The sequence below is a fragment of the Cupressus sempervirens genome, chromosome 6 (genome assembly GCF_028749045.1).
Source record: "Cupressus sempervirens isolate cs-2001-9-10 chromosome 6, ASM2874904v1, whole genome shotgun sequence".
NCBI classification, from domain to species: Eukaryota; Viridiplantae; Streptophyta; class Pinopsida; order Cupressales; family Cupressaceae; genus Cupressus; species Cupressus sempervirens.
The window spans coordinates 594258548-594273262 of NC_143123.1; the positions used below are offsets into that span (position 1 = coordinate 594258548).

The 14715-nt window shown below is 37.0% G+C and overlaps 1 protein-coding gene across 6 annotated transcripts in view; it reads left to right on the forward strand.

Annotated features, from left to right (window-relative positions):
* The window catches only part of THO1 (nuclear matrix protein-like protein), a 175257-nt gene that overhangs the window by 65643 nt on the left and 94899 nt on the right, over nucleotides 1–14715 (forward strand). For 3 of the 6 annotated variants that reach the window (XM_089789045.1, XM_089789046.1, XM_089789049.1), the window contains 7 exons: nucleotides 2731–2803; nucleotides 2944–3012; nucleotides 3210–3256; nucleotides 3473–3544; nucleotides 3671–3688; nucleotides 3777–3905; nucleotides 4073–4138. In XM_089789045.1, coding sequence (XP_089645171.1) covers nucleotides 2731–2803; nucleotides 2944–3012; nucleotides 3210–3256; nucleotides 3473–3544; nucleotides 3671–3688; nucleotides 3777–3905; nucleotides 4073–4138 — 474 coding nt within the window. The remainder of the gene's footprint in view (nucleotides 1–2730; nucleotides 2804–2943; nucleotides 3013–3209; nucleotides 3257–3472; nucleotides 3545–3670; nucleotides 3689–3776; nucleotides 3906–4072; nucleotides 4139–14715) is intronic. The other 3 variants (XM_089789047.1, XM_089789048.1, XM_089789050.1) reach the window with 1 other exon arrangement.

Sequence of the window (14715 nt, forward strand, 5' to 3'; positions counted from 1 at the left end):
AGAACATAAGTTATATAGGAAATTATCAAAGTGTGCCTTTTACCATAAAGAAATATAGTACCTAGGGCATATAATTTTAGCATAAGGCATAGCAGTAGATCCATCTAAGATTAAAGCAATTAAGGAATGGCCCATACCTAGAAATGTATCTGAAGTCAGGAGTTTCATGGGGTTAGCTAGATTTTATAGGAAATTTGTTAGGAACTTCTCAAGAATAGCTTATCCAATCACATCACTTTAGAGAAAGGGGAAGAAATTTGTTTGGACAGAAAAATGTTAATCAACTTTTGAGTTTTTGAAAGAAAAATTGACTGCTGCACCTATTTTAAGGGTACTTGATCCGCAGAAACCATTTGTGGTAATCACTGATGCTTCATGTGAAAGATTAGGGGGTGTGTTAATGCAAGAAGAACAAGTCATTGCCTATGAGTCTAGGAAGTTGAAGAATTATGAGCAAAATTATGCACCTTATGAACTGAAATCAGTAGCCATAGTACATGCTTTACAAATGTGGAGACATTATCTAATTGGAAAACCCTTTGAGCTCCGATCCGATCATCAAAACTTAAAATATATTTTCACTCAGCAAAATTTGAATGCAAGACAGAGGAGATGGTTAGAGTTTTTGGCAAACTATGAGTTTGACATAAGCTACATTAAGGGGAAAAAGAGCGGGTATTGCAGCATCAAGAACTGAGATTGCTTGAGGACAAGCAATTTCAAGGGGGGTGGACTGTAATGTCCCCTACTTAATGTGACCATCAGGGTCAGTAGATTAGCCTATGATAGGAGCTTCTGTAGGCTAATGAAGTGATGAGGGAGCTCGTTTGGCAGTATTTTCAGGAGTTACTATCTTTTAGTAAGCCAATGGGAGTCGAGTGATATGGGAATTTCAGGTGTTCAGCTTGGTAGATTTGGTTGAGCTCTTTTTGATGAGCTATCATACATGGTATTCTGAGTTCGACTCATATATGATTTTAATGCCGAAGTTAATTTACTTTATTATAAAGTGATAATTAAATAAAAGATCTATTAATTAAGTCACTTTATTATAAAGTTGTTTTAAAAAGGTGTTTCTCATTTATCCCACATTGCTTATGCAAATGAAGTCGACTTCATGGAGGACTTTATATTCTCTTGGCTGGAATGAGTTGGGGTATGCTTGGATGATATTATTATTATGCTATTAGATTTCTGAGAAATCTAATTGTTGAGCTTGGAGGATGAAACCGCTCTTTGCTAGCATTCTCTTTGCTATTGAAAGACATAGTCAGGAGGATTATCGGGTGTTTTCATTTAGGAAACACAATGGGGTTTATTGGTGATTTTACCCATGATTTAAGAGCTTTGAAGTTTAAGTCATGCAGCCATGAATAGTGTTTTTGCTATAGTGCGCGTGAATAGTGTTTTTGCTACAGTGCGTGTGAATAGTGTTTTTGCTACAATACTCGTGAATAGTGATTTTGCTACAGTGTGCGTGAATATTGTTTTTGCTACAGTGTACGTGAATAGTGTTTTTGCTACAGTACTTGTGAATAGTGATTTTGCTACAATGCGTGTGAATAGTGTTTTTGCTACAGTGCTCATGAATAGTGTTTTGCTACAGTGTGTGCGAATAGTGAAATTGCTACATTGCCGTGAATAGTGCTGCTACAGTGCATGAACATGTTGCATTGAGTTTTCTTGCCCACTCTTGCGGGTTAAAAAGTTGGGAAGCTGTCATTTCATTTGCAGATCACTACTTCCAGGTTCCTTACATCATACTGTTCATTTTAGGCACTGTAATTGTTAAATATCAGTCTGAATATTTGTTGCAGCCTATAAGGCAATTGTATGTAAATATTTCTATTACAAAATCCATATTTTATAATCAAATAAAGAGGTTCTAGACTTTGCATATTTATCGCTGTATGTTTGCTTAGTGTTTGTCAAAATGCCATGTTGAAAATAACACTCTAATTGATAATACTTAGTAACCTGCAAGTCTCCTCAAATAAACAAAAAAGGGTGGCCATTACAACTTTCGATGTGGATTATATAGCCTTTAACTTGGGACCTGGTACATATATTTAATGTATTTTATATTGAACGTATTTGCAATCAATGGATTACCGATGTAAAAGATGTATCTAATCATATGTAATTTCCTTCTGTTTGGATCGGTGTCTTATTCTTTTTGGGTCTGCCTAAAGGAATGAAATCTAGCATGAACATATATATCTAAGACTAATTTCCAACTAGCGTCATGTCCCTTCATGACCATGTCTTAATAACTGCAACTCATAACAAGTTTTAGGCTTGTGTGGTTAATGACAGCTTTTCATATGAGATCAATGATAATTTATTATGATTGAATTTCTCATTGTGTGATACCCAAACTTCGGTATGTTTATTGAAAATAAGATTAATATGTTTTTTATCAGTGAACATATATAATGCTATTCAAATACTCCTTATCATTGATCCCTGGTGGACAATTCGAATCACCTTTGGCACCCCCATGTAGCATCTCCACATGCCTATGTCTAGTGTTACCTTCGTCTGGTCAAGGGAAGTAATAAATCCTTAGTCATGGCAGAATAGGCCAGTGTTTTAGACTAGTTTATTGTTTATTTGTTTATTATCATATTGATAACTTAATTGTTTATTATAATTATAGTTACTTTTATTATTATTAGTTTGGTGAATGTGTTCAGTATTTCAGCTTTTATAACTAGTGAATTTTTGCAGGCAAATGATGTTGTCTTCTGTGGTCGTATTCTCATGTTTCTTGCACACTTTTTCCCATTGTCAGAGCGTTCAGGTAAGTATTCTGAGGTTCCTTGCCATCATGATGACATCCAAACCTAAATTTGTTGTGTTTTTCTAAATTTGATAAATGTTATTCATCACTAATTCATTAACATATCAGATGCCTATTCATTGTTGCTTTATAATTTGCAGCCCTCAACATAAAAGGAATATTTAATACATCTAATGAGACAAAGTACGAAAAAGAACATCCTCCTGATGGTAAAATTGAGAACTTTTCTCCTAGGTTATTGCAAATCACATAACATTTGAGTTATATTCTGGAATCCTGTATTGCCTTAACTGTTCTTTGTCAGATTGATTCATAACTGTTCAGGTCATTGCCAAAATGATGCTTATTTCATCACATTGATTATATGAAGTACACTATTTTATTGGACTCATATTTGCCTAAACAGGAATATTTATAGACTTCAATTTCTACAAGACATTCTGGAGTTTACAGGTGATGCTTTTTCAGGCCTTATTTCTAAAGTTGTTTTTGTTTACTATATATATATATATATATAGTACAGTAAGGGATCGGTTTGAATAAATTTTCACTCTTATGCTTGGTGGTTACTGAATTTTCACTCTTTTGCTTGGTGGTTACTGTTTCTGTATGACTTGGGGCAGGTGGTAAAGTTGATCATAGTTCTATTCTGTTCATTTTGTTTTACAGGAATACTTTTGTAATCCTGCACCCATGATTCATGCTCTTTCAAAGTGGCAGAACTTTGCTGCAAGTTTAGCTGTATGTGATCAATTAGTTTTGCCTCACTCTAGGCAGTTTGATATATGATATTTTACTTTGTTTCAAATTTTATCATGTGATCTTTTCAATATGATCATGCTATTTACGCTGGAGAAGGGAGTGCAGCACATGCCATCAGCAAAGGTTTCATTTATTGTGTAATATATGTTCAAGACAATGGCTTATCAACATTATTGCTTGTGTTTAATTTATTTTTTGTTGGTTTGGACAGACCGTGCTGGATACATTTGAGGCTCAACCTCTTGCTGATGATGATGTAAATGCAGATGATCTTGAAGAGAGAGATGCGTCTGCTTTTAGTATCAAATATCTAACTAGCAGTAAGCTAATGAGTCTAGAAGTAAGTTTCTCATTCTTGGTGTGCCTTAGAAGTTAAAAAGTCTTTAAATGATTTTTTGAATGGATTTAAAAGCCTTATCATTTAATTATTGTATAGTCCTGAACAGAATGAATATTGAAGGTACATTCCTTAATAATAATGGACCCCTTTTTTGTTTGATTTTGCAGTTGAAAGATCCTAGCTTCCGACGCCATGTTCTTGTTCAGTGCTTAATTATTTTTGATTATCTTAAGGTATGATTTACAGTGATCAAGATTTTAGCAAATTGTCCAAATTATTGCCCTGGATGTGGTAACTGCAATTGCATTACATTATGTGAATTACAAATTTTTGGGACAGAAAATGGCAACCTTATTATTGCTTTGTTTGATTCGCTTGAATATGTAACATGTTTATATACTTCTTGCAGAGAGAGAAATAGTGACTCAAGGACTACAGTTACTATATTCTTTGTGTTATTGTTTATTAAAATGGATGATATAGACCCTTCTTAGCTGCCATTCTTAGCATGATCATATTGAAAAGATCACATGAAATAGCAGGCCACAAACCAATATTCGTTCCATTATCACACAACTTGAGGGATTTGATGCTATCAGGGAACAACAATCCATTATTGCAGCTAAGCACACTTCTCTTGTTTCGGAAACTGAACTGAAAGTTATGGGCCTCCCTTTGTCATAACACAGAAACTGCACCTCTTGCTAGTATTGATAAAATGGTGCAAGGTAAGATCGAAGATGAGAGGGTGAGGCAGGTTCATGAGCTCAACCTGCGAGTTCGTGGACTCCCTCTCATTCTTGATCCTCTTGCAGCTGGACACTCTTTCCTATGTGATCATCTTGGTCTTACTGATATCACGTTGGATAGGTGCTGGGTTGGACATGGGGACATCCTATTTATCAGATTTTTTTCATTTGCTGACAAGCTTCAGGCTCTCCGGGCTAAGAGGAAGCTTTTTTCTCTACCTTCCAAAATTTTTCTTAGATGAAGATCTCACGAAGGCTCAGGTTACAAAGCTGAAACATGCTCGTGGGTTAGTCACGGAGGTGAGGAAAGCCGGTAAATTGGCAGTTATTAGGAATTTGAAAGCAGTTATCAGGGATTCCTCTCCCAGTGGTTGGGAAGAGAGACAGGCCCCCAAGGCCAAATGACGGTCCCACCAGTAGTCGGACAAGAGGGAGATCCCCACTTACTCCCTTCTTGTTAACTGCTGGAATGGCAATGGGTCTCTTTGGTCAATGCCTGGCCTTTTATGTGATGCTGCGAGATCCGTAGATATTCTTGTCATTACTAAGACTCATGAGAGTCCTTTATGTCCTCTTTCAGGTGTTACTGGCTATCAGTGGTTATCTATATGTAGAGAGGAGGTTTGGGCTTCTCATGGGGTACGTGGCTCGGGTGGCATGGCTTGTTTGATCAAGGAAGATATTTTTAGTAGCACTTCTATTGTACAGTCGGATACGTTTGCCAAATTTATGTGAGTCTACATTAACTATAAATGTCATCGTCAAAGAGATCTTTTTTTGGCTGCTTGCTATATCCCGCCAGCTTCCACTATGCTATTCATGGTACCAAGGATTGAGACCTGTTTGTCGACCTTTTGTCGACCTTTACGAGACTATTTCTCAGTTTGCTGCTCTTGCTGACATTATTATTCTTGGGGATTTTAATGCGAGAACCGGGGAACTCCAAACTCTGCTTTTTGATGGTAGCTCGGATCCCATTTGCTCCACTGAGATTGATCCAACTTCCCTTGTGCTTCAGTGACACTCTAAGGATGCTCTTGGGCCGTTATCTATGTATGGTAGACATTTGCTACGGCTTTGTGAGTCTTCGAGTTTGGTGATCTTGTACAACCTTTCTTGCTTTTGTCATGTCCCCAGATTTTAATGTAATAATTAAATAAAATAAATTAATTAATTGGTCCCAAAATTTAAATAATATAAGGACCTTTAATTAGTTACTTTAATTAATTAAGATGGGGCCCAAGTTAATATTTGTATTTGTGGTTCCAATTGATTTAATATCTCGGACCCATTTTTATTTTTGTTTCCGTAGTTTGTGTCATTGTTGGCTATGTTTGTACACCCTCGGAAAGTTTCCCGACGGGTATTTAAGCACAGCTTGTAGGTAGTCTTTGGGTATGCAATTTGGATTATTTCTTGTACTGTGAATTCCAGTTGGGATTCTTTGTTGTTCGCCATTTCGGAAGTGAAAGATCTTCCCTATTTGGCTCTTCTGGTTTATGTGGGATTCAACCCTCACTCTATTTCGTTGCCTGTAGCACTTCGCTCAGATCTGGTGAATCGGAGCACTATTATCTTGCAATTTGATGAAGTCATGATTATCAAATTCTCGTGTTGAATAAATAAAGTATTTCATAAGCATTTTGTGTTTTTCTTCCCTTGCATTTTGTTGTCCCATCTATTATTTGCAAGTTCCATATCCTCCTGTGTGGTATCCATTGATTGTATGACCCTCTTCAATCCAACCGTATGGCCTCCTTGTATGGCTTCCCACATCCCTTGTATCCACCGTATAGCTACATAACTTCTACAGTACAACTATCTTTTCTGCACCGTACGACCTCCTTGTTCCACTGTACGACCACCTTGTTACCACCGTACAACTTGCAAGTGTCCATCGTACGACCACTTTATCTTCCACCGTACGGCCTCCAACATCGTTTGTACTCCCCTTCATAACCAACATTACCGTACGGCCCCAATTCTAGTGTATCTGTTCTTCATTATTACACACACAACAGAAATCAGGAACCTTCTACTTGTTTGTTGCATCTCACAAAGGTTAGGAACATTACAGTGGTATCAGAGCAAAAATCATTGAGAGCATCTCCGAAACCATTCGAAAAAGTGGCCGCGTAGCACGGGCAATTGACGCTACTGGTAGTGGCCGTGCAACATGGACAGTAGCCACGCAGCACGGGCAATTGAGGCCACGCAGCTCGGGAGCATCTCCGAAACTGTTCGGGAAAGTGGTCGCGTAGCACGGGCAGTAGTTGCGCAGTATGGGCAACTGAGGCCGCGCAACATGGGAGCATCTCTGAAACCATTCGGGAAAGTGGTTGTGCAGCACGGGCAACTATAGCTGCGCAACACGGGTAGTTGAGACCACATAGCATGGGCTAAGGTCGCGCAACACGAGAGCATCTCTCAAACCATTCGGGAAAAGTGGCCACGCAGCATGGGCAGTAGCTGTGTATCACAGGCAACTGAGGCCACGCAGCACAGGTTGCGACTGCGCAGCACGAGAGCATTTTGAAATCATTCGAGAACATCTCCGAAACCATTTGGGAACATTACAACTTTCTTGGTTTAGAGTTATTCATTTGTTGGCCTCATGGTGGGGGTGCTGGTGTTGTTGATTATGTGCTCGCCTGTCCCTCTTTCATTTCTTGCATTTGCAATGTCACCTTTTTGCGCCTTTCTCTTGCAGACCATGCTCTCCTCAGTATTCATCTTCGCCTCTCCCCTTGTCTCTCGCCCAATCTCTCGGCCTCTCATCTTTTCTCTATCACTGCTCACTCACCCATTCGCTTTTGTTTCCTCGAAGGTGATTGTGAACTCTTTTCCGCTCATCTTTTGAGGCTTCTCAACCCTTCGTGCTTTTCTGACTCGTGCGAGACCACTTCCATGTTTGACCTATGTGCAACGACCATTCAGAAGTCTACCATTCTTTCCATTCCTCATCACCCTCCTTTGCCCCTTTGCAGCAAATGCCGTAATACTTGCCCTATGAACTAGTGGTTCGATATAGATTGCAAATCTTTCCATCGTTATATGCATTCTGCTTTTGAGGTTTGCTCCACTGACTTTGTCCACATTCGCTCTTCATATCTTCACTTTCTTTGCGGTAAGAAGCATTCCTTTGCCGCTTCTAAGTGCAAATCCCTTTGCTCCATGCCATTATTTCTACACTTCCTTAAGGATTCCTTCAATCAAGCTTTCTAACCCTTTGGGAAGATCCCTTGTGTCCTAAGGAACAACCCTCTATTATTTGGCCTTCCTCCTTGAAATTACTTTTCAAGTCGGGCTTCATAATCCCTTGTGTTCCTCAAAGCGATCCTCGATTAGTTAGCCATTGTTCTTGAAAGTTATCCCTAAAGGTCTACAAGACTTGTACATCAAATTTCCTTGAATAGAATCATATTATATTAAATACAAATTAATACCATTCTCTAATTTGAAATGGTCTAAATTTATTTAGCTCTAATTCTATTGTAATTCCTAGTTGGGGATTCTTTAAGAATTCTTAAGTAAATTATATAAATTAAACATAAAATACACATTACACTCTAATAAATGAAATTACCTTTGTACTTACATATAACATAGAGTTAAAATACTATTACTTGCTAACTAAAATTACCTTTATACTATAGAATTGATGGGATCAGGCAATGTCTCTAGTTCTTTTAACACAATTTCAAGTGATGCACGTCCTTGGAATTTGCAGTACTTAATAAGAAATGGTTGTTGTTGGCCTTTTTTGCCCCCAATTCAGCTCATCACTGATATCTGATCAGAGAAACCTTCAATGGGCTTGGTTCCTTGTAGGGGATAATATCGCACTAAAGTTGGCAGCTAACATTTAATGATTAGCTCGTTTTGTTCTTTGTTGGGCTGTTTTCTTTATTTTGAGATCTGACGGCTCTTATTCTTTCGCTGGCTACCCGCCCATCTTCCCAGATACATGAGATGCTTCCACATGTTGGAATTCCATCTTTTCCATGCGCTGCAGCGTTTCCTCAAGGCTTCGAAGTTCAGAATCCCACCACATGGCAGAGGGTCCCACTTCCTGCATTATCTATGTCACGTCCATGCTTTTGCATGGGTGGTTGGCTTAAAGTATCATCCAACGTGATGTTTCCACGCGTTGCCATTCTGATGCTTCCTCCTATCGTAATGCCTTTGCGAGACATTGAGGCCCGGAATTGTGCGAGATTGCGTCATGTTGGAAAGGATCGACGATCCTCATGTTTTCGCAATATACCTGCTCATCATCATAGAAACGCGAGATTGTGCCACGTACAATGAATACTCCAAACGAGCTCGCTCTGTAGGTCCACGGGTGGTAGAGTTATGTCGATGTAGATTCGTCCACATGTGCCAGCTCAACTTTTGTGGGTCCGTGGGTGGCAGAGTTTTGTTGTCCACGATTGGTCCATGTACTTCCACATGTCTTCATCCCAACATTTCTTGTACTATGAAGTCTTTGTAGGGTTTCGAGGTTTGAAATTGTGCTGCCACGTGGTGGAGGGTCGCATCTGTGAATTAAGTCCGCCTAATATGCACATAACAGATTGACGGTGGAGATTCCACGAAGGGTTAAAGGATCATCGTCCGCTCTATCAAACAAGTTACATAAGATGTTGCCACGCGTCTCCATTTCGGAGTTTCTTCACGCTGCAATGCTTCTTCAATGCTCTGGAATTTGGAATTGTGCCACGTGGCGGAGGAGATCTGCATTGACAACTATGACTTAATCTCTCATTGGGGATATTTCCTGTGGCATCTGGTCGTCTATTTTAAAGAGATGACCTACATCGATGGTCAACGTTCAATTTCAAAAAACTAGATTCCACCAGTGGTCAATTTTGCATGTTTCCCTCTTTTTTTTCTGCTTTTGCATGCCATCAGGGCCATTTTTAAAAATGCCTAGCTACTTCTTGGGCCTTGATTGGCATGACGCCAATGCACTCCATGCCTCTTTAATGCATGAAATGATCAAATTTTCAGTGATTTGATCTCTTGCGGCTGGGTACACTCATTTTGTCTCATCTTGTCACTTCCATGGGCAATCATACTTCATGATCAGATTTCCCTTCTGATTTCTAGTTATTGCTCTCATCTGCAATCCAACCCCATGGTCGTTCGAGTTTAAACTCAAGGTTGTATCAGGGTTATGCCTGCACCCTATAAAAGCAAGTTTTGTTATTTGTCTCGAGATCTCTTTTTTCTTGTCTTTTGCAGATTTCTCTCTAAATGCTCTTCTTATTCAATGTTATATCCATTCTCAACCAGTGAAATTTGTGTAATCTGTTATACCTCATTTTCTTGGATGTATTTTTGCAATTGCAGCATCGTATGATTATGTTTATTTCAATTAACCGGAGTTGCCGGAAACTCCCTTGTCCCTCCTTGGGCACGCGTATCCCCGTATCCAATTTGGAAACGTATCCAATACTACTCGGATACATGTCGAATATTGTACCCATGTCTACCTAATAAACTTGATTTTCCAACCGTACCAAATACTATGGGATTTGCTTCTTTTTTTTTGATTTGATGTAGATCTTCCCTTTAATGTTAAAAAAATATATATTAAAGCAATTTAAAAAAAAAATAGTATTAAAAAAAGCGTCCACTGGATGAGAAAGACAAATGAAATGTTTTTTCTATTTTAGTAACCTGTTTTTGGGTTATCTTCTAATGCAACTCTATTGTGTTTACAAATTGTAAAGCGTTAAATTAACTTATAAATATTTATGTAGCATTTATGTGTCAATATTACTTTTGAAGTAATGAAAATCTCCTACAATAACTTAGAAAACTATGTTAAATATATGTATGTGTATTATTTATTAATGTTGTGTCCAGCCGTATCCATATTGAGTGTCTAAATAAATGGCCGTATCTGTACCCAATACTGTTTCCATATTTGTATTCGTATCTGTATCCGTGCAACTTTGCAATTAACTAATCTGTTAAGTGAATCTATTGTATTCCTTGCATGGTTATGTTATTTCTTGGCTTTTCTATGGTGTTAAGATTGAAGGAATACAAATAGTGGTATGTCTTGTGAGGTCTATTGGATTTTAGTGCAGTTATTAGAAAGAAGTATATCAACAATCTATTTGGTGCATCACTGCTCTTCACCTTCAGCATTTTATTTTTCTGTTTCCTCCTTCCCTTTTCCTTCCTAGACTTAGTTAGGTGTATCCGAATTATGAGGAAGCCGTCCTTCTTTGGAGATTCAATATTTGATTGCAAAGTCCCACACTTTTGAGATTTTTTCCACGTTACACAAGGTCACTTGAGGATCACACCTCAAGCAAGGGTGCAAACTTTCGTATCAGTAGTTTTTAGCATGTAGAGGTAGCACATAAACCTTCTAGATCTCTTTCTACTCCTTTAGTTGATAGGTCACAACCTAGGGTATCATCTTTTCATCTGAATATATCATATTGCTTTATTTATTATAATATATATTATAATTGGTTAATATATGAAATATTTATATCAATCTGGGCTTGTGACAGTGCGCCCTTCCCATATTTGCTTGTCCTCAAGCAAATATTTAAGTTTAGTGCCTTAGAATAGTTTCCTCTCATTACACAAAGGAATAAAATGATATCTATTATCTCATAGTGTCGTCATAAGTTTGTGAAAGATTATGTTCTTGTTCATCAGCCTCCATCCTCCTTGAATTTTCGTCGTCACATCTTTCTTCTATTTGACTTATTTTCACTCTCTTGCATTGATGGTTCCAACTCCAAGGTCCCTTGCACTGGAAACATAGGTTTTTCTTTAGTAGTTCCTCCCTTTGTTGGCATCGATGTCCCTTATTCCATGGCCGTCAACATATCTAGCATGGTCTTCCTTGATTATCTTTCTTCGATTCTTCACCTTGTTGGAAAAATTTAGTTAGGAAACTATTCGGTTTTTGGTTTCCTAATGACTTTCTCTAAACTTTGGGGCTCGAAAGGTTTTACGTGGATTTTGATAAATCTTTAATTCCTATAAATAAATGAGTGAGTTGGCCCAAGGATAGATTTGGAACCATTACAGATAGATCTTTAAATTGATTAGCAAATTCTTCTACTAACCTCGATTATTTTAGTTGAGTTAGCTGTTGGAAGTACCATTCAGGATCCCTTAGATCAAATCTACTCATCAATTTTTGAGCGAATTCACTATATGTGGTAATTGTTTTGAGCCCCAAGGAATTTTGGCCATAGTGCCACTGTTTTTGAGCTGACCCCCTTAAATGAAGTATGGCAAACTTAATAGCACCTTGTTATGTCATAGTACTGTATGATAGATATTTATCTAACTTTTGCACCCATGATTGAGCAATTTCTTCTATTGATCTATCATAACATGGTAGTTTTACTTTATTTACTTTTTCCCGAAGGTCTTCGTCTACATGAATTCCCTTTTTGTTTTCCATGATTTTTGTTTCATAGTATTCTCTAAAAGGTTTAAATTGTCGAGTATTTGGATCTAACTTTGCATACATTTGTGCAATTTCTTCCACACTATTAGTAGTTGTTCCTTTTTTTGTAATAGGCTCTCCGCTTGGAATAAACGAAGGAAATGTATCTCGTGGAACATAACTTTGTGATGAGGGCCCATTTTCCTCATGATTAGAATGACAATCTCTTTCTGGATTAGGTCTTTCATTCTAATTGTTGTTACTTAATTTTTGTATGGCTTTGAGTAGCATTTTATTAGAGCTTTCATTTCTTTCAAATCTCTCATAATTTTGTTCATTGAAATTTCTCAATTCTTGGGCTAGTTCCTTTGCCATTGTTATTAGATGCATGACTACTAATTTCCACAGGATGATAGGATTATGCTCTGATACCACTGTAATTTCCCCACTCCTTAGGACAAGTTTACCTATAGATATTATGAACAATACATACTATTAAATTTGATTCTAATGATTTATATCTAGGAATGTCATTATTTCTACACATTTTTAAGGATTCCTTTAATCAAGCTTCCTAACCCTCTAGAAGGATCCCCTGTGTCCTAAGGAACAATCCTCAATTATTTGGCCTTTCTCAGTGAAATTATCTTTCAAGTCGGGCTTCATAATCCACTGTGAAGAACCCATGTGTTCCTCAAAACAATCCTCGATTAGTTAGCCATCGTTCTTGAAAGTTATTCCTAAAGGTCTACAAGACTTGTAGATCAAAGTTCCTTGAATATAATCATATAATATTAAATACAAATTAATACCATTCTCTATATTGAAATGGTCTATATTTATTTAGTTCTAATTCTACTATAAGTCCTAATTGGGCATTCTTTAAGAATTCTTAAATAAATCATATAAGCTAAACTTAAAATATACATTACTCTTTAATAAATGAAATTACCTTTATACTTACATAAAACGTAAAAACTGTATCTAAAATAATATTACTTGCTAATAACCAAAATCACCTTTATGCTAAATGCCTAATGGGAACGGGCAACATCTCTAATTCTTTTAACACAATTGCAAGTGATGTGCGTCCTTGGAATTCACAGTACCTAATAAGAAATGGTTGTCCACCTACTTTCCAACTTGTCGATCACCCTTATATAAGGGAAGTGCTTGGTGACAATCTGAAACCTCCTCGATGCTTGTATTCGGCCTCACCCTTGCGTGTATGTGGGTTGATGTTGGTAGTCATGTGGGCAATAGAGTGTACCAGGTCCTCAAGGTTTTACTGTCTTATTTGCGAGGGCTTTTTCGTTCGCACTTGGTATTCTTTCTTTATTACTTCCAAGCTCCCTCAAATGATGTGCAAACATATATATTGCTCATTCCCATCTGTTCCTATTGGGTACACTTATTTATATGGTTGTGGACCAACGTGATCCTAATAAATGGCTAAGGGCGCTTGGTTTTAGTACCCTGCCACTTTATTATCTTATAATATGTGTACTATATTTAATTAATGCTTTAGTATTAGTATTATTATATTGTTAGTATTACTATTACATTGTTTATTATGATCATTATTTATCATAGATGTTATGATAATATTTTCTTGTATTGACTAATTATATTATTTATTTAGATTATTCATGAATGAAGGTGGTGGTTTAATATTGACTAATTTCATAACTTCATTAATATGGATTATTATGTTTTAAAATAAACAATTATATCATATTGCTTTATTGATCATAATATATATTTTAATTGGTTAAAATGTGAAAATTTTCTTTCAGTTTGGGCTCATGACAACAACCAATGGACCCTCCCATATCTGTGCTGAAAACAGCAACACACGAACTACAATTACTATATTCTGTTGTTCTTGTTTGCGTAAGTGTACAATATAAATCCTGTTTGCCAGTTATTCCAATTCATTCCACCGCTGGGTATTGAATTTTTTGAAGCTCTGGATAGTTTCCTTGTGACATCCTCTTATCTCCTAGTTATCATCCTCTATAGCAGCTTCAATTACTAATAAGAAATGACAAAAATATTTAAGACCAAAACAATATACCACGGTTGACACTATATTCTGCCCTTGTTTAATGGCTACAGCTCACAGAATTTTCTTGGGGGATAGATTATGTTTTGGGTGTATCCATACAAAAGATATCTAAAATTCATAAACATATACATCCTTTACTTTAGGAAAGGAAATCAGTTAAGATAGCATATGATATACTTATAATAAACAAAAAATCCATAATTATTAGAACTTATGTGCATCAATATTAAAAGCTCTGATCCCATTTGCGGATCTCATTGTTGGCTCCATTTCATTTTGCTGTTGAGTGGGCTTTGGGCATTGTTGTTCATTTTTCACACACATGTTCAAATGAAAGGAAAATACATGCTTACTATTTTCCAGTAATTTTCGGAAAATGCATCAAAGAAAAGTATCTTTATTGATTTTTGAAATAATATACAATGTTTGCATGATGGAGCAAACCAGGACAGAAATTAAAAGAAATGCTGAAAGTAAATTTCTCCCACACATCTGACTGAGAGAGTAGTCCCTATGTACTGATATACACCTATACTATACTGAAATCAGTAACGTAAAAGA